General features: G+C 48.6%; 1 protein-coding gene across 16 annotated transcripts in view; it reads right to left on the reverse strand.

Annotated features, from left to right (window-relative positions):
- The window catches only part of Jakmip3 (Janus kinase and microtubule interacting protein 3), a 54,137-nt gene that overhangs the window by 3,840 nt on the left and 26,507 nt on the right, over positions 1 to 23,790 (reverse strand). For 2 of the 16 annotated variants that reach the window (XM_052174310.1, XM_052174281.1), the window contains exons 3-18: positions 20,328 to 20,543; positions 18,927 to 19,040; positions 17,761 to 17,907; positions 17,234 to 17,365; positions 15,669 to 15,704; positions 14,960 to 15,019; positions 12,826 to 12,954; positions 11,420 to 11,548; positions 10,469 to 10,552; positions 8,423 to 8,485; positions 7,528 to 7,626; positions 6,353 to 6,451; positions 6,211 to 6,270; positions 3,203 to 3,268; positions 2,376 to 2,444; positions 2,212 to 2,289 (exon numbers count right to left, since the gene is read on the reverse strand). In XM_052174310.1, coding sequence (XP_052030270.1) covers positions 2,212 to 2,289; positions 2,376 to 2,444; positions 3,203 to 3,268; positions 6,211 to 6,270; positions 6,353 to 6,451; positions 7,528 to 7,626; positions 8,423 to 8,485; positions 10,469 to 10,552; positions 11,420 to 11,548; positions 12,826 to 12,954; positions 14,960 to 15,019; positions 15,669 to 15,704; positions 17,234 to 17,365; positions 17,761 to 17,907; positions 18,927 to 19,040; positions 20,328 to 20,543 — 1,581 coding nt within the window. Of the gene's footprint in view, positions 1 to 2,211; positions 2,290 to 2,375; positions 2,445 to 3,202; positions 3,269 to 6,210; positions 6,271 to 6,352; positions 6,452 to 7,527; positions 7,627 to 8,422; positions 8,486 to 10,468; positions 10,553 to 11,419; positions 11,549 to 12,825; positions 12,955 to 14,959; positions 15,020 to 15,668; positions 15,705 to 17,233; positions 17,366 to 17,760; positions 17,908 to 18,926; positions 19,047 to 20,327; positions 20,544 to 23,790 lie in introns of all 16 variants that reach the window. The other 14 variants (XM_052174372.1, XM_052174336.1, XM_052174303.1 and 11 more) reach the window with 13 other exon arrangements.

Below are 23,790 nucleotides of genomic sequence, written 5' to 3' on the forward strand. Positions count from 1 at the left end.
TCATCATTACCATTGTCATTGTCATTGTCATTGTCACCACACTACCACCTCCATTACCATTGGTCAGCATTAGTACCATCACCTCTATCACCATGAGCACCATCACCTCTATCACCACGAGCATCATCACCACGACACCATTGCTACCATCACCATCATATCACTATTCCTACCATTAACATCACTGCCAGCACCACTGCTACCATTACAACCATTATCATAGTCACCGCCATCAGCACAATCACCCCTATCACCCTCCCCACCATCATAACCACCATCACTGTCACCCTCCCCACGATCACCCCTATCACTGCCACCACCATCATCATCACCATCACCATTATGCTTGCTGTCAGCATCATTATCCCCATAGCAACTCCCAACTTGAATTGAGTCACACCAGTCAGCTCTCCTCTATACTTCAAGTAGCCAAACAGTTTTCCTCAGAGGCTTGAGGACTGCCCCCTGGGTTGGCTACCCAGGTAGTGTTTGGAGGCAATACTATTCCGTATATCTGACCAGGGACTGAGTGCTCTCTGGCAGTGTCCTCCCCCAAACCCCATATAGCAGGGGGTCAGATGTATGTGTAGTGACAGGGGTGTGATGGTAACGATCCTGGGGAGGCAGCTTCCATCATGGGAACCTAGCTCACAAGCTCAGTGTTCAACCTAAAAAGGGATCTCTATTCACCACAGACATAGGAGACCCATATACTCTCCTGATGAGCAGACAGCTATAGATACAAACTCTAGCAGAACTTGAGTTGCTCAGGAGGTAACAGGAAGTAGATGACAACCTGTATAGACATCCTAGCAATCTGTTGGATTCAGATCAGAATTGGTCTTTGATTCTCCTAACAGGTGCAGGAGGAAGAAATGATTGTCCTCACTGGCCATGAGGGGCAAAGCCACCAGCCTCAGAGCTTCCTGCTAGTGAGTGACCAAGAAGGCCAATCTCAGAACCCTCATGATCCAACTCCTGTACCTGCCCTCAGCCACTCCTCAGACCACTAGATGCTCTTCCTGAGCTACTGCCATCTGTGCCTCTCTGTGGCTCTAAGGACTCTCAATTGGACACGACAAAGCCCTCAAGATAACTATCCTATACAAGTGGAACTAACTCCTAGAAAGGGTATGTGGACTTTGGTTCCCCTAGGAAGTGTTGGCAGCTGAGCATTAAATGTCCCTGTTTTACCAACTATGATTCAACACTTGGGTGAGTTCAATGCCCTTCTTGGAACAGAAAGGTTAACAAATCTTCCAGTGGAACTCAGGTTTACAAGCAGATGCCAGCAAGAACTGGCTTATGAGAATGGAGGCAAGTGCTGCCTGGTCTGGAAGTGGTTTGAGTGTGTCTCTGAGGGTTTGTGCTGGGACCTTGGTTGTAAGCAAAATGTACTAAGGAAGTGGAACGTTTAAGAGCCTATGGAGACCATTTAGTCATCAGGGTACTGTCCTTAGAAGGAATCAGCGTGTTTCTCTGGGACTCAGAAGTAGAAAGCAACCCTGACCTCCAAATCCCTCTCACTGGCTGCCTGGCTGTGATCTCTCCTTTCCCCAGATACTCTTACCATGTTGGAATATAAGCCGATTCCTCACCTGAGCCCAGAAGATGTAGTTACCCGACTTTGGACTTTGAGACTCCAGAACATGTCTTCTTTACACATTACCTGATCTCAAGTATTTTTTTAATAGCAACATAATACAGACTAACATAGGTAATCACAAAGAATTTTGGGGCTTTCATTGTTATTTTTAAATGGGTTATTCCCTTTAGGTTGACTCCCCAGAGGATGACCAGATATATGCCATGGGTCAAACTTGTATTTCTCCGAGTTTCAGATGAACAAAGGGAAGGTCTTCAGTGGAATTGTGTTTCCTACACATGAACATTCAGCTGTCTACAGTTAACTCTTGAATTCACTGTGCTCTTGTTAATTGCTATATCAACTAATTAATTTAGTTGATATATTACTAATGTAATGTACCTCCTGGTTTTCAGTGTGCCCACACTCTTATACCCATGAGTCCTCTTCTGCTTGCACTCCAGAAGTATTTACTGAAGGAGCAGCAACATGTCCTCTGAACTCAGACTGGCAGAGAGTGACCTCACAGAGTCTTGGTGCCACCTAAAGGTTTTGAGCCTGGCCACACAGTCTCTGAGATGTTCACTAGGGTGGATAAGCAGACAGATGTCTGCCACTGTTCTTACCTTGTGGGCTTGGTCCAAGGCCTGCTTCCTGTAATCCAGCTCCTCATCCAGGTAGCCCTTCTGCTTACTGAACAGCTCCTGAAACACAGAGGGCCAGGCCTTGGCCTCGGACATTCAGACATGGTAACATCAGCTTCAGGGGTACTTGGGGAGATTCCACTGACCTTCTCGCTCTCCAGATCTACCATTTTCCGCTGTAGCGCTGCCTCAGTCTCTTCAATCCTCTGGAGCCACTAGGCACAAACACAGTGGACAGGTGACAGTGAGCTCTTCCCCTGTGAATATCAATGTCACCCCCCCCAAAACATACCCAACACCAAGGAGAAGGCCTAGAATAAGATTGAGGGAGGCCTGGCCATGAAACAGGAGTTAGAATTGAGCTGGCATTGCGGGCTCCAGGCACCAGCCTGATCCAGGACCCAGCACCCATTCCATCTGACATTCAGAAAGCATGTCACTCCCAATTTCCCTGGGAAAGAAGGGACAGTTGATTTTGGGAGCAGGTACATCTTAGAAGTATGCCTGGAGAGATTGGGTGGCCTGTTTCCCAAACTCTTGGTTTGCTGGAATCCCCTTTTCCTGCATAGCCGGAGGGCTGAGGAAGGGTTGCCTGCTAAGCAAGTCTAGGCTGGAGACAGAACCAGGACGAGGCAGGGAGGCCAAAGAGAATTAGATACCAAGGGAACAAAAGAACACCATCAGTTTTACAGGTTCAAGCCAGCTTTCAACCTCAGGGAGGGGGTGGAGGTGGGAGTCTACATTGGAAAAGTGTCTGTGGGAGAAGGTGGAGGCAGAGGTTTTTGAACCAGTATTTGAATCTTCCCTTTGTAGAGGTATATGGCAGTGCTGTTTGACCTATCTGGGCCATTTTCCCTAGACAGACAAGAAAGCCCTTGGGGACCAAGCCCCTTCCTGAAGGCCCTCCTCCCAGGGAAACTATCTACCTACAGGAGCCTGGCCCTCTCCCAGATATCCACAAATTCCCTGTTACCTTTTCTGCCAAGGTCAGGACTGTCCTGGCTTGAATGACAACCACTTGCTCCTCATTGGTCAGATTCTGTGCACAAAAGCAGAACAGAGTCAGAACTGTCAGAGTTAGGGGTGTGGGTGGGGTAGTGGTGGGTGGTGAATGGATGTGGGTTGGAGCTATAGCTAAAAGATACTTTTACTCTGTCATCCTTCTGGATCTCTGATGCCGTTTGCCCCCACTTTGTCGACTCTGGGGCACTGATCATATCAACCCTCACTGTCAGAACATCCTCAGTCTAAGTGAATCAGCTACTGGGGCAGCTTTACCAGCAAGCAGGCCTGAACTACATCTTGGGAGTCACGTGTTTCTCTGGCTTGCCCTGTGCCAGTCTTAAAGACAGCACTGCGAACACATAGCCATGCTGAAGATCAAGTATCCATAGCTGTGAAATGATCCCAGTTTCTGTGGAGTGTTTATTTTGCCTTTTGCTGTATTCATGCTTTATTCCTAAAGGGCCTCTAGGTGGTCCTAATCAGCAGGATTTGTCTGGCTTTGGGGTCCTCTGTCTGGATGTGGTCAGCCACACACACACTCAGAGGAAGGCTGCCAGCACACTGGATCTGGCTCCCCCTCCCCTATGAGAGATGGACCAAGAAAAGCAGGAGGCATGGCCAGCTAAGGCTAGAAGAGAGGAGCCCGTCTCTACCCCTAGAATTTCCCTGACTGGGTCACTCAGGAAACTAGCTCTTCCCTCCTAGAAGATGGACTCCATAAAGGCTCTGGGTGTCTCTTCCCCTCCCCCAACCCCCAAGTCAGAGTGAGGTTCCTCACAGGTGACCACTCTGGCAGGAAGTAGGCAGGTGGCAGCACTCTCTGGGATGGGCAAGATGGCAGCCTCATCTCCCAGGGCTGGGCCTCAGTGTTCTTTAGTCCTCCATCCCTGCTCTTCTTCCTCACACGCTTCCTCATCCCTCTGCTCCTCCTCTCCCTTGCTTCTCCTCATCCCTCATCCTCTTCACTCCCCATGCTCTAGAAGCCTTTAGAGGCTTCGAGAAGCTTGCTCCCCTAAGGGCTGGATGGCCTTAGTTTTGTCTGTTGGGCAGGAACACGAATGTTGGGGAGGCTGAACAAAGTAGCTTTAAGGTGATTGAAGGGATCTATTTGGATGTATCAAATCAGGCTGGTACATTTTTGGGTATGCAGTCTGACCCTCTGGCCCCTGGAGGTCTTCTTGTCCTTAATGCCCTGCTTTGTCAGAACCCTGTTTGATCAATCTACAGCCCTCTCTTCTCTGGGTGACAGGGGGGTGACTGTAGCAGCTTGAGCTGTATATCATCTGCCATGAAAGGTGGGATTCCATTCTAGCCCCGCTGGTTTCTCCATTCTGCCCCTGGTATCCTGGCTTCTGAGGAACGGAAGCCAGTAGGAAATGCTCCTGGATTGGGTCTGATGATGGCAGCCATGGCATCATGTGCTCTGACTATAAAGGTGACAGTCACTTGGTTCTTCACTAGCAGGGCCACCAAATCCTTCTAGACAATACTCACAAGCTCAGAGTCCCTTCACAGTACAGTGTTGTATCATGACAAATGTAGTTAGAACTTCCTCCATTGGTAGAAACTTCTGGGGTCTCCTAAGTGTGATATCTGGCCATATTCCCTCCAATTGCCATCCTTCTCTGCCCTGCTGGTCTGAGAGTGACCTTGGAGGCTGTTTGATGATCCTAGGGCAATCATGCTAGTGGTACTTTTAAATAAGCAACTACTGGGGTAAAGAAGAGTATTGGCTTCAATTTGGGTGGGACCATTACCTTAGCTGCCATTATATCAGCTCTGTAACTTTCTGAGGCCTCAGTTTCTCTAGTTGGAAACCAGAAGTTAGAATCCATAACAGAACTTACACCTAAGGTTAGACCCTAGGGCACAATGTCCTATAGTTATCCCTGCTATGGAACTGGGTTTTGCCATCATTCATATAATAGAGCCATCAAGAGTGGACACAGTCATCAGGAAACTCCATGAAGGAGCTTCTCCCTATTCTGCCACTCACTGCTTCCCAGGAAATGGGCAGATAAAGAGAAAGGTTCCTGTCAACACCAAACTTCACACAGGAGAAGTGGGAGAGATCAACAAGTATGTGATAGTGTGTGGAAGAGAGATAGATAGATGAATAGATGGAGAATGGAGAAAAGAAGGGAGAAGGTGGAGGGAGGAGGGAGGGAAGGAAGACTAATTATGGATGGATGAGAGGATTAAAATGGATGGATGGATACTTGATAAACAGGACAGAAGGATGTATTGAGATGGATAGATGGATGGATGGGTGATGGATGGATAGATGGATAGATGGATGGATAGATGGTAAAGAAGGATATATGAGGATGGATAGATTATGGATAAAAGGTGGATGGGTGGAGGATGGTAGGCAGAAGATGGATGAAAAGATAGATTAATGGAAGGAAGGAAGGAAGAAAGGAAGGAAGGAAGGAAGGAGGGAAGGAAGGGAGGAAGGAAGGAAGGAAGAGAGGAAGGGTAGGAGGTGTTATGGAGGGTTGTACCTACTTTGTCCACTTGGTAATTAATAGTCTTTTCAGGAGTTTGCTGTAGAAATTGAAACTTTTCTCCAAATGAGATTTAGAGATTACCTATAGATGGACTCTGCTTCTGTCCTCAAATCAAGGAATTGAGAATCCCAATGATCCTGAGTTGCCTAAGAGCAACACTTCCCCCAAAAAAGCACCCTGTGGTCACAGAAGTGCTATGATACAAAGAGTACCCTCAAACTAAGCAGACATGACCCGAAGTAGCAAGAACTAGAAGACTGGGCCCCAGGGCTTTAGAAGCAATGAGCCAAATTTAAACTTTCCCCAAATGCAGGGGCCATTCTAAGCAGGCTCTTCACCTCAGGAGAGGTCTCTGTCTGGTGGAGCCTATGATAGAATTGAAATGGGTTCAAGGGGCCCCTGGGCTGAGGGCTGAGCTGGGGTGGTCAGCATGAAGAGGCATGCACAAGTCAGGAGAGCAACATACACTTACGGCGTTATCCCCCAGGATATCCAGCTTCTTCATCAGCTCTGTGACCAGGATGTCCTAGGAGGCAAACAGAGGGACAGGATGAGATGTGAGTGGCAGCTGGGTAGACCACAGAAGATGAAGGTGGAGAGAGTCTTACCGTTACACCTTCAGCCTCACAATACACCTGCAGGGGGCTCTTCCCATCCACAAATGGTGTATGGTGGAAGTTGATGGCTGGTGACTTCCTCTCCCTTTCCTGAGACAAAGAACAGAAGGCTGGGCATGGCAACTGTGGGCTGTTCTCATCTTGTCTCCTCCCCTTCCCAGTGCTGGGGTCAGGGGAGCACTGACTAAGACCATCCCCTGAAGAGTCAAGGTCAAACTCAACTGTAGTGGAATCCTTGGGCAGCAACCTCCTGGTCTTGCCCAGAAGATTGTCCCTGTGTACTTGCTGCCCCAAGTGGTAGGATGCTGGCTATATGGAGTCCTGCCCATGTGGTCCCAGAGTTCACTTGTTCATCCATTCCCAAGCACCAGGGACTTTGAGAAGGCTTAAAGGATAGACCTCTGGTAGAGCAACCCACGGGACTGGCAACAGCAGCACTGGATGAGGCAACTGGCATTGCTCATGGACCTTATACAGAGGACACACACAGAGGCCCAGGACTCATGGAGGACAGACAATTAGACTCATGACCTTCCAGTGCCAAGGAAGGTGGGTGGGAGGACTCTGAGGTGTGGGTCCATCTGGACTTGTGTGTCCAACAGGGTTCTGCTAACTTGCCTGAGACTGAGGACACAGGACGGTGTAGGAACGTCCATCAAGGAGGCAGCAACTTCCCTAGCTGTAGTGAGCCACACTGCCCATCTGTTCTCACAGGAACATGGCCCCCAAGCCCAGTTTGACCTTCTCCCAAGGATCTCTGTCTCTCCTCCTCCATCACAGCAGAGGTTACAGACTACAGTCATCAGGGAAAAGTTGAAGGTCACCTGACCCCTGCATGGTACCTCTGCCCCACTAAGAGACTTCTACAAACAAGAATGGATATCTGATGGGCTGCACCAGGGCCTGAGCACTGGGGGGGGGGGAGGGCACGATGCTTTGCTGAGGTCACAGGTCTAGAAGCTGTCCTGGGCTTTCTGTTTGTTGTGTCTTCCCCTTTATCTGCCCCACCCTTCCTGGAAGCTACAGTTGACCCCATATGGCCTCTTCTTTGCCATGTGGTCTTTGGGTTTCTATTCATAGACTCACGAGAGTTGAGAGGTTTGAGAAGAGGAGCCCAGCTCATGGCCCTGTGGCCGACCCACTTGGGTGACCCCAGCCTACCCTACCTCAAGCTCCAGGATCCTGAATTCCAGTAGCTCATTCTGGTCCTTTGCGTCCTGGACGTCATGCTTCAGCCGAGCTTCCTCTGTCTCCATTTGTTTTATCTGAAGAATAGGAAGTGGACGAGGTGAGAGAGCATCTGATTCTCTCAAGAGAACACAGACTAGCTTTCTGGACAACCATTGGCTTCTGCAAGAAAAGGGTGCTTGCACGGTACAACAGGGCTGCCCAGGGAAACAGGCTCCACAAGAATGGAGTAGGAAGGAAGCTATTGAGGACAAGTTGTCCCCGTGCAATTGCCGGAGCTCAGGCTGGTCTAAGGCCCAGAGGAAGAATGAATGCGTATGTGGTTACCTGGCCACATTCCAGATTTGATGTGGATAATTCATGTGTAATGTAATAGCACTAGTAATGAGTGAGCCAGATGTCTTCCTGAGAGTGAACACACAGGGCTGGCATGTAGTTCAGTGTTAAGTGTCCAGGCACATTCCTAGCATGCATAAGGCCCTGGGTTTGATCGCTGGCATCACCAAACAAGACAAGAACCAAAGGTTAGTGCAGTATCTGCTGTTCATGGTTCGCACCCTCAGCAACTTCCTGAAGATAGATGTACACTGTAGAGCAGACAGCTATATCCAGATCTCCCTGAACTGAACTTAGAGACCTATAAGCCTGTTCTAATACGGAGACCAGTAATGTGGACATCCTGTAGGTGAGTCAATCCAGTCATCACTAGATCTTTCCACAGGAAGTGGAATGGCTTGGGCTGCTCCAGGGTGAACCACAGAATGGCCTGGAACTTGTGCTCAAGCCTACTACCAGCCCACAAAGTCTACCACATACTCTGTGAGCACAAAGGCATCTTGCCAGATGCATGCACAGCTGGGGGGCAGGCCATACCTTTTCTACAAGTTCCTGATTCCGTCGATACAGTGCTTGCTTTTCTTCAATCCACTTCATATCCTTGAAAATGGAATTGAAATGCAGACATGAATATACTGCAAGAGAACACTGCAGGGCTACCTCCAAACCAGGACTGGGCAGAACCAAGCACCAGCACCTGCTTCTGAAGTGACCGCCTGTGGGCAGAGAATGGTAAGGGATACCTTTATGCAGTGTCCATTCTATCTAAGAGTCTTGGACAGGTACAGGTAGCCCTCTATCAAAAGGACCTCTTCCTAGTGCTCTGTTCCACTACGTGGATAGCATCCCAGGCCAGGGTTCCTGAACCAGGAACTCTATGAAGTGTAAATGTCACACGTGCAGGGAGTGCTGACTTGCGAGGACTCAGACAAGAGGGAGTATGTGGCACATGCAGGGTGGATCCCTGGTCACTTTACACTTAGGATGACACTTGGGCAGATTGCAGGCTTGTGTTCTGTGGATACCTCCTGACAAAGCCTCCAGGTCTGACTTGGGAGGAAATCCAGTGTACTCAGTACATCTCCCTTACCCTCTACCACCATTCTTAAGTTTGGACCTGTGTTGGGAAGAAAGCAAGGTGCCTTAGAAACTGGACTTCATTGAGAAGACTCTCCCTACAAAGGCCCCTGTGGAGGTATGGTTAGGTCTCGAGATGAAAGACATGGTGATTTATATATATATAAAATATTTTCATACATTATACTCAGATTAGAGTTTCTCCTCCAAACTTTTCTCCTCCCCACTTTACCACACACTCAAATCCACGTCCTTCCTTTCTCTTATTATAAAACAAACAGGTTTCAAAAAAGAAATAATAATAAAATAAACAAACCAAAACAGGACAATACAAACATACAGAAAAAGTAAGAGCCAAAAAAGGCACATGAAGACATATAGATGTAGAAACACATACACATTTGCATACACAGAAATCCTAAAAAATACACAAAACCAGACATCACAACAGACAAGTAAAAGACCTGTAAGGTTAAAAGAAAAAGAAAAAGGAAAGAACATACAAAGCATCCTAAGACAACAACAACAAAATAACATTGGGTTTGTTTTGTGTTGGCCATCTACAGCTGGGAATGAGGCTTGCCCTTAAGAGTGGTTTTTATGCCCAGTGAGACTCTGTGGGAGCCAACTAATTTTTCTTTGCAAGTGATTATCAATTGGAGATCACTCCTGAATTAGACATGGGGTCTTGGGACATGGTGTTCTGATCCTTTCCCTGGTCACTTTTCTTCTTTTAACACACACACACACACACACACACACACACACACAGAACAGCAGCTGACTGGGACACCTTAACTGTGATGACTGGCCCAACACGACCCCTTGGTCTGTGAAGGCTGTTCATGGTATGGTCTGAACACTATCAATGCACGGTGGCCAGGGAATGGAGTGGTTCTGTGTGTCAAGAGACGGTTAGTTCTATGGCACTGAATTCTAGGACACTGGTCATGGAATGTTTTCCTGCTTGCCCAACTAGCAGTTAACACATTGGGAAACACTTGGTATTGGAGCTAGACAAAGACCAAGGGACAGATTCCTCCATGGGGAATCTAGTAGTAGTGTTCTGGTATGAGGAGTGGTAACAAATACCTTGAGCCATTTGATTCCAGGGAAATGATGGGTCCCCAGAAACCCAGGGCGGGGGCTAAGCTAGGAGTAGCTTAGAATTTCTCCTTTGATGTCTATGGTGAGAGTATGTAGGACCTAAGGTTCTAGCCCTGGCTCAGGACAACAGTGGACAAGCCAAGAAGTAGCTTTGTTCTGTACGTTGGTAGATTCTTGCTTTGCTTGCAGCTTGCTAGGGAATTCCTTCCAGATATTAGAAACTGTGAAGCATACTATACCTGCTCAGCTTTGTAGTATACAGTAAGCACTTCCTATATAGGCACGTGCTTACCTACTCCGTTCTTGAACAGGAAACCTGGGAATCATGAGGACCATGCCTCTCCCAGGACTCCCTAGCACTGATATAGGATCCTAGTGCTACAAGCAACCAGAACTCACCTGCCCTTGCTCAGCCAGAGCCTTCTCCAGGTCCTCCACCCGTGTCTGTGCTCTCTGTATTTCTGCTTGCAGCTGCTCACGGGTCTGTAGGATAGGACGAAGAATACATCAAACTTTCTCTAACAGCCCAGACAGACAGAGATACTCAAAGATGCAGGCTGCAGAGTACCATGCCTCGGTTCAGCTCATCGACAAGTAGTTGTGTTGTTGTTTTTTTTTTTTTTTCTCCAAAACCCTAAGTTGCCAAATTGCCTCTTTCCCTGCAGAGTGAATAGGGAGATTGTGGCCAACCAGAACCAAGACCTCGCAGCTGCCTGATCAGAAGAGCCCCACTTCCCCAGGAAGAGGCCTGTCTCCATACTTCACCAGCCGCTGTTCTTAAAGCAGCTGCCCCTGGAAAGCAGTGAAAAGGACCCCCTTTCCTGTGTCCCTTTCTAAGGCTTGGTGCTCTCACTGCTTCCAAATATCCAGCAGAGAGCCCCCACCTACACTCTCAGCCTTACTGGTCAGTGTTGCCTGGATGGTGCTGACAGATGGGTCATGTCCAGAGAAGCAGACAGGAGCCTTGCAGCTCTTTTGCTTACAAACCCAAACTTCCACACTGTCCTTAGCATGAGTGTGCTTTCAGAGTCTGTAAAGGTAGTGTCATCTTAAAAGACTTGGGCTATGTGTGTGCCAGTTACAGCCTTTGGTAGAGACAAGGACCCTTGCCCATGTCTGCACTTCCACCATCCATGCCGGCCTCACCCCTAGCTCACACAGACCCAGCCTCAGGCTCCATAGCATTAGCTTTTTATGGCTTCAGTGCCAATACCCAGGACCCAGTAACTGTGGAATAAAGGAGCTTAGCTCAACAGTTTAGGCAGGTAGAGTGTGCCTGGAGGGCCTTAGGAACAAATGGGGAGGAGCTGAGTGGGAGCTGGAACGTCGCAGAGTAGAAGTCATTTAGACCTTAACTTCTCGTTCTGCATCCAGGGTCCCTCCGACTTGTTCCTGCAGCAAGGCATAGGCTCGCTGCAATGCCTGGTACTCCATGGTCAGCTGCCGGAACCTCAGCTCAGTCTCTTCCTTGGCCATGCCCTAGAGAAGCACATGGGTACCACATGTGCAAAGAGAGACATAGCATTAACCTGGGCCCCACACAGTAGCACCCCCAAACAGCCAGGCTCCACTCTTCCCAGTGAGGTATAGTGAATAATCTAAGAAGTATTCCAGGATGTCTCTGCAGCCTGTGGGGAGGAGTAAGACTCAGGATCCTGAGCTATGAAGAAGGAAGCTTTCCTGGGAGGTAACCCTAGGGTCCTAGGGAGGTGGGGCATGGTGTAGCTGAATTAGCCATGATGAAGGTAAGCCTCATTGGTTGGTAGCCAGTAACCAAGAGTTCCATTGAAACTCTTTATGATAGAGGAGACTACCCCCCCACCCCCCCACCCCACCCGTGCCCATTCTGCTGGCAGAAACGTGTCCTGAGTAGTGCCCGGGGCTTTGCGAGGAGTGCAGTGCCTGGCAGTGCAGCACTCCCCAGACCTGTGCCAAGACTATTTACTCCAGGCTCACATCAGCAGAATCATCCATGGATGTGTGCTTCTAGCAGCACTGGCACATGCTACCATAGCTAGAGAGCAGAACCAAGTGGGTCTGATGTCAGCTTGGAGTCCTGCTGTCCCTCAGTTTGGAGAGCAGGCTATAGTGACTGAATCCATCTTTCCTCCCTGACCACTAGTTCCCCAACGATGATATGTAGTGGAAGTACTATGATAGCCTAGATTTCTAAGCAAGTCCAAAGTCTTTGGGCCATACTCCTGCATCTCAGTGTCTGGTCAAGGCTGTGAACTACCACTTCCTGTCCATAGTAGCTGGAGTAGTCCTCACTAAGACAAATCTTCATTTTCATGCCTGGGAGCTGAGGTGGTTGTGGACTTGACTTGGCCATTGTTCTGGTGGGAAGGGCTAGCCAGACAGGATACTAGACTGTTTTAATATGCTAAAGGCTCCTCTCAATACACTGATGCCCTGATGGGCCCCGAAATGGTGCTGGCCTCCTGTTTGGAGGTTTGGAAATTTCTGGGAAGCCTTTGAAGTGACTGGGGAGCCCTCCACACCCCTCATAAGGGACTCAAGCTCCATGGAGAGAAGACTCAAGAGCAGACACTACAGGCAAGGAGTGACCCTCAGGAGCCACATGCCCAAGCAATGTAAATGGTGTTTGTCACTGTGCAAATGGGAGGACTGCCGGGGGTAGACCAGAAGGCCCACCTCACATGAGACCTCCACCCTATTTCTTGTCCCACTTGACTCTGCTTCACTGACCCCTAAGGACTGGCTTGTTAAAGAACTCTATGGGAGACCCAGATTACCTCTTCTAGGTCATCTTCAGGGGTGCACGGGGTCTGATCCGTCCTGTCAGTTTGGTAAGAAATGGAAGAACCATCGGACTCCAGGGAAGCTTCTTCATCATATCCAAAGAAGGTCTCCACGACAACCGGCTTCTGACCCAAATGCAATGCATTAGTGCAAGCCCAGCTGGGCATGGCTGGCAGCCCTAACACCTCTTTCTGCCTCCTTTCCCTGTTACTCAGGTGTGTGGTCACAGCTGAGAAACTGTCCCCCCACCACTGGGCAGCTCCAATGCAATTCAGACCCTTCTGTTTGCTGCTGTCCTTCAAGAAGGACTGAGGCCAGTCTCACACAGGCCCACATGAAGGCCCAGAGGTATGGGCCTTACTAACCAGCTTGGCTATCATGGAAGGAGGATGGAGAAGTGGTCCCTGGACCTGACCCTCATGCCTGCTGAATTCGCAGAGGGTGAATGATGAGCTCCAGTCGGCCGTGCATTTGCCCTGCAACTGCACGTCTCTGCTGACAGATCGGACTAGAATCCAGGCAAAACTGGGTCCTCTGCTGGCTAGCTTGAGAAGCTCTTCCTTCAAAGTCCTAAGCTGTGTTCATGAGGTTTTAGGAGTATTACAAAGTCCAGAAGTTCCCCCCCCCCCCATCTTCTTTCAGCCACATCCAGGATCCCTTCCTTCCTCGACTAATTCTGCATCACTGATGGCCATTGTCACCTTGGGTCTCTCTCTTGATCCCTCTTCCAGAACTTTTCAGAGGGGCTTGTACCAGGAACCTAGGACTACCAGATGCCTCCAAAGACCACTTTTTCTATCCCCTTTCCTCAAGTCCCTTCCTGGGTGACACACATCTTCCTCCCATGTAGCTGTGCTGTCTGCTTTTCTCCTGTAGCTGACCGCTACCTCACATTTCTGGTTGAATGACTACCAAATACTTGCTTAGTGGAGACCTGTGCTTTCAGAACTATTTCCCTGAGCCCCAGCCACTCTGAGGCAGGCGTTTCCTGTGCCCAAGTCTTTCCCAAGCTTTCCTGTAGAAATGTGCAGACACAAGGCAAGCAAAATATACACAAACCTGAGGCAATTTTATCTCAGCCCCTCTGGTTTCTGATAACTGAACTGAAACCACACTGGTGACCTGGTCTGTCACATTGCCCTTCTCTGAAGGTCACCCTCACACATTCCACCTTCACCCCCTGCTGCCCCACTTTCTGGGACTGCAAGAATGTCCGTGTTGAAGCCCCACCAGCTCTTCCTGTTCCCACTTTTCCCTGGACAGTTCCCATCACTCTCTGGTGCTTGCTGCCTGGCCCCAGGCCCATCCTCCAGGCCTTTTGACTCTGACCTACATTCTGACCTGGACCTGACCTTCATGCCTCTCAAACACTGAGAATGGGGTGGGGTTGTCTCGGTAGAACAGGTCCCAGGTGTGTCCAATGCCCTGACTGTTGAGTCCAGCTGGCTGTACAGACCACAGGGGTACACGCTGACCAGTGACCTTAGCAACTCACTGAAGATCAACTGAGGGAAACAGTCTCACTGCCCATACTCCCAAGTGTGAGACCACCCTCTACTCTCAAGTTAGAGCTTGAGTTTCTTTCTCACATTTTACCAAATCGGCAGCATTTCTGACACTGAACCTAACACCACCTTGGGGTTTGAGCTGCAAAGACAGGGGGGCCTTTGTATAACCTACTGAGTCTATCAGTGTGGTCTGTGGATGAGGGGAAGGATGGGGAAGGAGTTGGAGGAGGGTAGAGGGTTGATATGATCAAAATATATTATATAAATACATTGTATGAACTTCTTAAAGAATGAGTGAAATTTATAAAAAAATAAATAGTCACAAACAAAACAGAACAAAACCCATGAAACACACTTCCAAGACCACTTGAATTTGATGCTCCCAACTACGGCTCCACAACCTGAAGTTTAACAGTCCTTTCTCCCTCCTGGGTAATGCTGGCCTGATCTCGGTTGACAAAATTTAAAAGGATAAAGAGGATTTGCCGCATCTTATGTGGATTATTTCAGAGTGTCGCTTTTAATAAAAACTTCTTTCCATGTGCAAAGGAAGGGATCCATTCCTCTTACACGGTCTTCAGACGCTTTCGTTTAAGCCCGAGCCCTCCACTTCTTTTACCTTGGGGAGTTTGGCCATTTTCTTTCTTTGTTTCCGATATCTCAACAGCTTATCACGCTCCTGCAAAAGTCAGGTGGAGAGGTCTCTTTGAGCAGCCGAGCAGGTGTCTGGCAAGCGCACAGGTTTAAGCTCGCACCTAAACAGTGCAGACGGTGGGCTGCGGCACGATGGCTTGTTAAGGAGCTCATGCACACTAGCAATCGTTTGTTTGTGGACCCTGGGCTTGTGGAAAACTGGACACTGAAGGAGAGCGGGTGGTCCAGGCCCCTCTGCTCCATGAGAAGTGCCCCTTGCTTATGGAGAGGTAGTTCCTGAGACACTGTTTCACTGTTGGGAAGCTGCTCTGTGTCTTTGTGTTTTTTTCTGTCACTGGCAAGGGGAAACAGCTACGGCAATAGAGCCTGTTTCTGCCAATTGGGAGAAATTGGTTGGGGTGGTAAAGGCAGCCTCTTGGTTCTGGCCATTCAGAAGCAAACAGAAAAAAACCATTGGAGCTGGTGTTGTGTCGCCTGGGGCAGTTGTTCCAGTATGACCAGGAATGACCAGGCACCACTGCGAGCCCGGCCATGGAGTACTGTAAGAAGCCCCACCCAAGACTGCTACAGCTGGTGTGTCTAGTCTATAAGGCCCATGGCACAGAATGGGTCTGTGTAGCTACACGGGGCAAGGGGAACATGCAACAAGCAAGGTGGTGCCAGTCGGTGCTTACCAACACACTCTTCACATAGCCTGCTGTCTCCAGGGTCTAGGGGGAGAAAATACTATGTCACACCATGGACAGTGCAGAGGCCAGAGAGAATGGCCCCCAGAATCTCTGAACTCTAAGCTCAGAGTAACATGGCTGGTAGAGGCCTAAGGCCCAGGCACTCACTCCCCAGAGGGAGGTTTGGGCCCTAACACTCCGTCTTCTTTTCCCTGAACCTTACAGAGTACCAGGGGTGTTCACAGTGGGTGTCCTGTTACTCAGAGCAGGAGAAAAAGGACTTTCAGAAACTGCCACCAATCAGGAACTCAACCCTGTCCCATTTCTCTCGTCAAACATCATTGTCGAGATTGAATGAGAAAAGGACAGAGGTCCCCAGCAGGGACTGTGAAGGCCATAGTCTGGGGCGACCACCATAGTCTGGGGCGACCACCATAGTCTGGGGAGTTGGGAGAGGGGTCTTCCTGTGTAGTTTAATGGAGGGCAGGTTCGGTCATTGTAAGACAGGCCAGAGACAGACGTCTGTGCCAGTGCCCTGATGCTGCCTTCCAAAGACACAGGGTGACTAGAGGCGCCTCTTTTTGAACCAGCCTCATCATGAACTCAACCAGGAATTCAGCAGGAAGAAGGTTCTCTGAGACAGGGTTTTGTGAAGCATTACGTATGAACCCATCCTGGGATGTGGGGGCTGGCACAAGGACAGAGAGATGGAAACACAGACATGGTATCCCCACCAAAGGTGTTCAGGTCTCTGTCCACCAAACCTGTGAATGGAACCTGCTTTCAAAATAGGGTCTTGGAAGGTATATCTAAGTAAAATGCTGTGATAAGACCGTACTAGATTAGGATGGACTCTACACCAGTGGTAATCTTCCCTAGGAGAAATGGAAGAGGAGACTATTCGAACAGAAGAGAAGGAAGCCGCAGTGGTCCTGAGAGGAAAGCTAGGCCCACAACAGGGAGCACTGGAGTCCACAAAGGCTGCCCAGGGGAACAAATGGCCTTACCAGAGAGTGCGGCCATCCACCCTTTAACTTTGGACCTGTGTCCTTGGCCTCTAGAACTTAGAGAGCATAGATAGCATGCTCTTAAGATATATGGCTACAGTGGTTTGTTACCAACATGGGCAGTGCTTGCTGGCCTTGGGCTCTGAAGTCCACAGTTTTAGGAGACTCTGGGGCAGGAAGCCATTTACAGAAGGTCCTTTTAAGTAGTGACTATGATCGAAGCACCTGAGGAGACCCCACAAATGCATCCCTGCTCTCCTTTGCCCCCATTTCTACCATAGAGAGCTGAGGCAGGGAACACAGCAGGAGAGTGGAAGCTGTGCAGCAGATTGAGGTGTGTGACAAGAGAGGGCATGTGGGGGCTAGGGGTGGGGTGCAGACAGAGGGCGTGGAAGCAGAGGATGTGTAGTGAGCAGGGGTACTGCTCTGTAGGGGCACAGGGAGTCAGGGGAGGGCAGCTCCAGTGGGTGCAGAAGAGAGCAGAGGGCGTGGCTCCAGGGGGCACAGGGCAGCAGAGGGCATGGCTCCAGAGGGCACAGGGCAGCAGGGAAGTGTAGCTCTCACCTTAGAAAGCTCGTCAATGAGGTTCTGCTGCTCCACGATCTGGAGCTTTAGGAAGTCAATCTCTCTCTCATCTTGACTTTGATCAAGGTCATTTAAGGAGCTGGGTCTCCGGATGATCCCGGCTCTCTGCCTCTGAAACATCAAGCATCATGGGTACAGTGACTGACCTGGATGGTGAGAACTGAGGGCCTCCCTACCAGCTGAATGACAGTTCAGGCTCCCTTGGTGTGGGCAAGGACTGTTCGACTTAGGCGTGGAACAGACTTTCAGGGTAAGAAGGAACAGTGAACAGCACTGACCACTCTGCACTCTGGCTTAGTGGCAGAGGCAAGAATGGAGTTTACCCTGATACCCGACCTGAAAGTCCTGTCCTTCTATGCTCGGGGTCTCTCGCTACCTTGTGCATAGGACTTTCAGGGCTATAAGCTTGCTTGACAGAGCCTCTGGCATTAAGGGAATACAGAGGAGAGGAGATGTTGCCTCGCTGTGTGCAGGTGGCTGTTTCTGCAGACCTATCACGTGCTTACCATCTCTATGTTCTCCTGAGTGACAAATTTCAACTTGCTTTCTATGCGCCGCAGAGTGTGAGACAAGTCTTCATTTTTCCGAGTTAGACGCTTGTTCTTGTCCAGCAATGGCTTGTACTGACTTTCAGCTTCTCTCAGCCGCTTTAGCTGAAACAGTATTTATTCCATAATGTGAACTTTGAAGTGATACAGAGCTGACAGGTCTTTATACAAAGCAAACTGGCCAGTCAGAGCACTGTGGCTGGGTGGGGGTGGATAGGCTGAAGACCCACAATGCAGGTGCAGGTGTTCAAGTTCCTTGTATAGAGTGGCATGGTATTTGCATGGAACCTACCACATTCCTGGTGTGTTGTACATTGTAGGGTTGTTTATAATAATTTGCTCACAGAGGAAATATAGCCAGTTGATGGAAGATACTGTTTAGGAAACAAAAATCACACGCACATACACACACACACAGTGTGTGTGTGTGTGTGTGTATGTGTGTGTGTGTGTGTATGTGTGTGTGTGTGTGTGTGTGTGTGAGAGAGAGAGAGAGAGAGAGAGAGAGAGAGAGAAGAGAGAGAGAGACTTATGATGCAGGATGGACGCAATTTTCAAAAAGTATTTTTGATCCGTGTCTGGACTCAGGGTCACACACAAAACCTATAGGTATGGAACCTGTCGATACATAACTGTAGATGCAGAATATGTAGGCAACAGATTCATGGATACAGAATCTGTAGGTACAGAATCTGTAGATGTGAGGCCCATAGAGTCAGAACCTATAGGTGCAGAACTTGTAGGTCTGGCATGAAATGGAAAGTTGGGCCCAAGCTGCAGGCGGAGTCCCGGCAGGTCACTGCTCTCTGCCCACTTGACAGACACCTAGGTGAGTCAGAGGTATCTCAGGGGAGGTATCTCAGCTCATCTGCAGATGGACAGGAAGGTGAAGGCCAGCAGGACAGGGCCAGTGCGCTGCTTACTGGTAAGTCAGCAGGGGTGTGATACGGCTCCCCACCTGTTTTTGTTAATAAAGCTCTATTGTAACACGGCAAGAAGGAAAGGCTGGCCCTTGACACCACCACTCCTCATTTTCATACGGAATTCAGATATGGACACTCCCACCTCTCCCCAGGCTGCAATCCTAACCTGTGGAATGCGAAGCCCCCTTACCGGCCACTTACCAGCTCATTCCTTTCTTCAGACAGCAAGGCGTTGCGGTCTTCTAGCTTCCGGATGATGGCGCTTAACTCGGCGATTTTAAGTTGGAAGCGCCTGGCGTCCTTTTCGTCCAACTGCTGTTCCTAAAACAAAAACCAACTGCAAATAACTGTTCCCAGATGCAAGCCTTTGCAAACCCCAACCCAACCGGAGACCGACGCACTCCTGCCTTGTGATTGCCTTTGCTTCCCAATGGCTGTTGGCGGGGGACCCTCCTGGCAGAGGGGCCTGGCCCGGAGCACATGCACTGCACACAGCAAGATGGGAAAGCAAAGATGTCTGCAATATGCAAATGTGGAGGGTGAGGGTGTGCAAGTGTGGGAGCCCGAGTGTGGGTGAGGACCAGCTCCATGCTTCCTCTCGGCCGCTGCCCAGCTGTGCCTTCCAGACAGGCCTGCCTTGCCAAGTAGCAAGTCATTCTCAAAGGATGAGCACAGGAAAAGACATCCCTTCTAGACTTCCTAAAGCTGCTCCCTCAAATCGAGTTTCTAAAACTCACTTTTGGAACCACAGGAATGTTTTTCAAAAATTAATGAAAACTTTCTAATGCATATTTGGCATCTGGAGTTAATGCAGTGGTCTGTCCAGAACATAGGCAGGCAGGGGATTAGTTTGAACTCAGTGAAGCCATTTGCAATATGCTCATAAGTGATATTCTCCAAAGTCAACGGCCCAAGGCTAGATCAGCTCCAACTTTTGTCCCTGAATCAAAGAAAAAAGATGTCCAGGAAGGTACTGGACATGGGTCAAATTCCTCATTCAACAGGTGCAGGAGAGGCTGGGGACCAAAGACTGAGGGTCTCCCAGGGTACTGCAGACCACCACAGAGAATCAGAATGAGGAGCAGTGATAAGATGAATGTGCTCACAGCTGTGCAGTCGCTGGCTACCCCCACAAGGTTAGCCTGAGAAGGAGCAGAAAGTGTCATGGACATAGGAAAAGCAGATGGCAGTGACTGGTGATGGTGGCCCTAAGAGGAGCCAAGCCAGGGACATGGGTGAAGGAGAGCTGGAGCTCGTGCACAGGAGGATGGAAGGGAAGGGGAGGGAGGCAGCTCATGCTTGGAGTGATCCTCCCCACCAACCAAGGGCAGGGCATAACTGGCAAGTGACCTTTAGCAACCTGGAACCAGGAAGTAACAAGATCACTGCTTCTGCTGGGCAGACAATGAAGGAGGACAGTGTATCAGCCTCCTGGCCAGAGCCAAGAAAGCAAGGGCTGACTATACAGAGTCTGGGACAGGAGGGTCTGGCTGGATATAGGGTCTGGGCTCCCCATGGAGGTGCTGTATTGGGTCATACAGCTACATGGATCTATGTGTCTGGGACTCGCGGCTGGCTGAGAGGAGACCTGGGGTTGCTTACAGGGCTTCCTGAGTGATCTGAGGCGTCTCCTGCACCGCTTGCATAAGGAAGTTCCCGTCTGGGGCTGCCTGGGTGCCGCTCAGCCTCTTTGGCCTGGGAAAGCTGCTCATCTAGAGCCTCTTTCTGGAGCTGCAGTCTCTGGGCATGCCCGGCTTGAACCCCTAACTCTCTTTCCAGCACGAAGACTGCTCTGTCTTTAAATCTTATCTCCTCCATCTACAAGGAGAACAGAACACAATCACATGCGCAGGCAGGGTACAGATCTGCAGTTACCATAGAAACAGGCAGAGTGGCATTCAGAGAAAAACATCCCTGTGATGCTAGCCCCACCAGGGGGCATCTTGGGCTCTGGGACCAAAAGCAAAAGCAGACATTCTGGGTGAGAGCTAGATCCCCTGCGATGTACAAAACCCAGCCCTAGACCACCCAAATCCAACTGGCTCACCCTGGGCTGGCCCCAGTGAAAGGTTCCTTCCAGAGGCCTTAGGTAATGTGTGTTCCTACACTGCCAGCCAGGGTGGCCCAGCAAGAAACCTCCATCCCATGCTGTACACATTGTCCGTGACATTGGGCATCATGGGGGCAGGTTTGAAAGACCTTCAGATCTTGCTTCCTGCAGTACCATGGGCAAAGCAGAGAATCATCCTGACCTATCTACACCTGCCACTGAGGGTATGGTGGACCAAATTCTTGTTTTTTTTTAGAATACATAGGAGGTGGTCTTGGCTCTAAAGTACAGCCAAAAGCTGAACACAGCACAGCCATGCATTTCCAGGACACACGTGCTTCCCGTGAACCTTGCTGCAAGGTAAGCCTTTCAGGGTAGGGTAGGGGCAGCTGGACAAGCAGAAGGTAACGTCCATCATATCTAGTCTGCCACTGCCACTGGACATTGTTGGGCTAGTGGTGGCCTTCCCACCTTCCCCAAAGGGCGCTGTGATGTGTGCATATCCTAATTATGGCAGCAAGAAGCCCTTTTAGACATGGATGCTACCTGTATCCTGGGTCTTTTACTAGAGCTGCCCAAGCAGGTATGTGCTCTGCCTGAGGCTGACCCTACATAGGAGGAACCTGGGAGCTGTAAGTATCTCATAATGAGCACTAGGTTTGTAACAGGGCCTTATTGAGGGGAACAGTTCAATTCAAAACAGATTTCCTTTTTTTTTTTTTTACAATATTGAAATGCATTTAAAATAGACCAGGGATGTTCCCTGCATTAGTGCCTATTTCCATTAATTAAAACAAATGCACACAAATATTAAAATGTCAAAGGCATTAATATCCAATTCAAATGAGATCATCTGAGAAATTTAAGAAAATGGGATGAAAGAAAATGCAATCATTATGGGAGGGTGAGAAGTGGCAGTATTTGACGCAAATAGAAGGAATACTGAATATTACACATTAAAAAGCTGATGCCTGTGATGGGCCATGCCTGTAACCACAACACTGGAGAAGATGAAGTAGCAATCTCATCCTAAATTTGAGGCTGCCAAAGCTACATGGTGAGTTCCAAGGAAGCCTAGCCTACCAAGGAAAACCATGTCTCAAACTATATGAAGGAGAAAAGGTGTCCTTATATAATGACTAATTCTCTTAGCAATGAAATGATTTGAGAAAAATAATTCCCAAGTGTCTAAATGTATGACAGATTACAATTCGCAATGTACCATTCACTGATATACTCACAGTATGCTGATAAGTCACGTTGTCTTAATGACATTTTACCTCTAAGATTTGTAATAAAGTATTTTTATCTTATTTTTCCAGTTCTGAAGTGTACTTACAAGATAAGGCAAAGGGGAAATTTCAAGAGGTCATTTTCTCATAGCATAATTATGGACTTTATAGAATAAGTTTCAATTGGCAAAAGCCAGTCAAAGTTTTAGAAAGTAAAGTGATATTTGTTGTTTCTACATAATTCAGGTTCTGAACTCTCCCAAGCCAACCCTTAATCAAACTAGAGTACAGCAAGTGTCAGTAGATCATATATGTTGGAAAATAACATGAGCCAAATCAACATGGGTGGTTCCTAGGCATTATTTAGAATCATCCTTGCATCATCTTTATTCTTCTAGCTCACATAAGATCAATCTAAATTTCCCATTTCTTGTTTATTACTCTATTAAAATATGCTGTATTATAATGCTTTGTTTTTTTCCTTGCCTTTCCTTTTTTATTATATATTTTTATTTTCTATATTCCTTGTTTACATTCCAAATGATTTCCCCTTTCCCAGTTCCCCCCACCCCATATGTCCCATAAACCTTCTTCTCTCCACCCATTCTCCAATCACCTCTCTCCTTTTTCTCTGTCCTGGTACTCCCCTCCAATCAATCCTTTCCAGGATCAGGACCCTCTCCTTACTTCTTCATGGGAGTAATTTCTTATGCTAATTGTGCCTTGTGTATTCAGAGCTTCTGGACAAATTAATATCCACTTATCAGAAATTGTATTCCATGTGTATTCTTTTGTGAATGGGTTACCTCACTTAGGATGATATTTTCCAGATCCAACCATTTGCCTAAAAAAATTCATGAATTCATTGTTTTTAATAGCTGAGTAGTATTCCATAGTGTAAATATACCACATTTTCTGTATCCATTACTCCATTGAGGGACATCTGAGTTCTTTCCAGCTTCTGGCTATTATAAATAAGGCTGCTATGAACATAATGGAGCATGTGTCCTTACTGCATGCTGGGGAATCCTCTGGGTATATGCCCAGGAGAGGTATAGCAGGGTCCTCCAGAAGTGTCATGTCCAGTTTTCTGAGGAACCGCCAGACTGATTTCCAAAGTGGTTGTACCATCTTACAACCCCAAAGAAGCAGCCTTTGCTTGTTTTTAAAGTTTAAAACTACTAATAAGCCAGCCACTCATGGAAGTTAGCTGGAAACTCAGAGGGATATCTAATTAGCCCAGACCACAAATTCCAGGCAAGCCATAGGCAGAACAAGATAAAAGAAATCCTTGCTGCCTCAGTTCCTGTTCAGTGGTGCACACCACAGTGCTGACAGGACAGCACAGATCAGGGAAACAGAAGGGCCGGGCTGGTAAAATAAACTCGGATGAAAGCAGCTAGGTTCAGAGGCTAGGTTCTCACTCAGCCATTTATTGATATTTGCCTCTGGAAATCAGAACAGGAGAGCCTCTGTGCAAGCATGAGACGGCTGTCTGGGTGCCTGGCTGCCTGAGCATCTGGTTTGAGTGAAGGCAGCCCTGTCCTTGAGGTTATTAGGCCCCGGATACCCATGTAGGGATTGGTGATGGGGTCTTCCAAGAGTGTGGTTTTCTCACTCAGCTGAACCTGGGATTCTGTCTCCTAATCATGCTGGGATAGACCTGCAGGCTTCCACGAGAGGAGAGCATAGATCTGAAATATGTCAGACCCAGCCCAGATTGGGATGTTCTGCCTTGCTGGATGGTCCCTCACTCATCCCAGACACTACTGTCTGTACTGAA

This window comes from Apodemus sylvaticus, chromosome 1 (genome assembly GCF_947179515.1).
Source record: "Apodemus sylvaticus chromosome 1, mApoSyl1.1, whole genome shotgun sequence".
In the NCBI taxonomy this organism is placed as follows: Eukaryota; Metazoa; Chordata; class Mammalia; order Rodentia; family Muridae; genus Apodemus; species Apodemus sylvaticus.